This window comes from Penaeus monodon, chromosome 21 (genome assembly GCF_015228065.2).
Source record: "Penaeus monodon isolate SGIC_2016 chromosome 21, NSTDA_Pmon_1, whole genome shotgun sequence".
Classification (NCBI taxonomy): Eukaryota; Metazoa; Arthropoda; class Malacostraca; order Decapoda; family Penaeidae; genus Penaeus; species Penaeus monodon.
The window spans coordinates 4,606,176-4,607,140 of record NC_051406.1 but is presented as its reverse complement, the minus strand read 5'-3'; the positions used below and the strand labels follow the sequence as shown (position 1 = coordinate 4,607,140).

The window sequence follows — 965 nt, the reverse complement described above, 5'->3', positions numbered from 1 at the left end:
CAAGGAAAATAAATGAAATAGATGCCTGTCACGTTTTAATTACCATATCTCTTTCCAAGTTCTTAAATGTTAGTAACGACTTGTGCCTGACTGTAACTCTTTGGCGCAGTGATATGGTTGTGGACAGGGATTCAGGGCTGGGGTGTAGTTGTGATGTCCACTGGGGGTGTGGTTGTGATGTCCACTGGGGGTGTAGTTGTGATGTCCACTGGGGGTGTGGTTGTGATGTCCACTGGGGGTGTGGTTGTGATGTCCACTGGGGGTGTGGTTGTGACGGCCACTGGTATCGTTCGGTTGATCACTGGTATCTTGCCCTCTCCAACAGCAGTGGCTGTACAGGTGAACCCTCTATAGTGAGTGAAAAGATCTGCCTTGAACTTGACGCTAGCCCACTGGGAATTCACGAGCTCCGATTGCGGTCCTTCGATGCCACAGAAGCTGTCGGGGGAATATCGAGACTGACAGAGAACGCCAAAGACCGTGCTGTGCTCATTTGTGACAACAGTATTTCTTTGCAACTTTGTTCTACCTTGGCGTATACTGTATACTTCAGTTATATGATTATCAGTAACAACAGGAACTTTTTTACACAACAGAGTTACTTGACATACACTATTCCTGTGCATATTAGACCTGATCATGAATTAATAACCTCATACTTCAGTGTCATAAGAAAATACTTACCTTTTGCAATTGAACAGTCCGGCCTCGATAATGAGTACATCACTGAGACACAATCCTAAAAAGCGATCCTGCAGCTGGAAGTCTGAGCAGTCGATCTCAATCCGGGCGTCAGAGGAGTTAGCCTGCACGAGGGGGAAACGATCACGTGAGCACGATTTTTACTTGGGAAAGACTGGGCTGGAGAAAGGTAAGTGAGCCTGGCGGTGCGAGAACTGGCTGGGTGGTGAGAGGAAGAATTTAGCCACCAGACCAAATGCTGCAATTCACAAGTCAAGATGTGG

General features: G+C 47.0%; 1 protein-coding gene across 1 annotated transcript in view; it reads right to left on the bottom strand.

The window, feature by feature from the left end:
- Window positions 1-22: 22 nt before the first annotated feature.
- The window catches only part of LOC119586134 (cubilin-like), a 1,471-nt gene continuing 528 nt past the window's right edge, over window positions 23-965 (bottom strand). The window contains exons 3-4 of the mRNA XM_037934826.1: window positions 685-806; window positions 23-438 (exon numbers count right to left, since the gene is read on the bottom strand). Coding sequence (XP_037790754.1) covers window positions 132-438; window positions 685-806 — 429 coding nt within the window. The 3' untranslated portion in view covers window positions 23-131. The remainder of the gene's footprint in view (window positions 439-684; window positions 807-965) is intronic.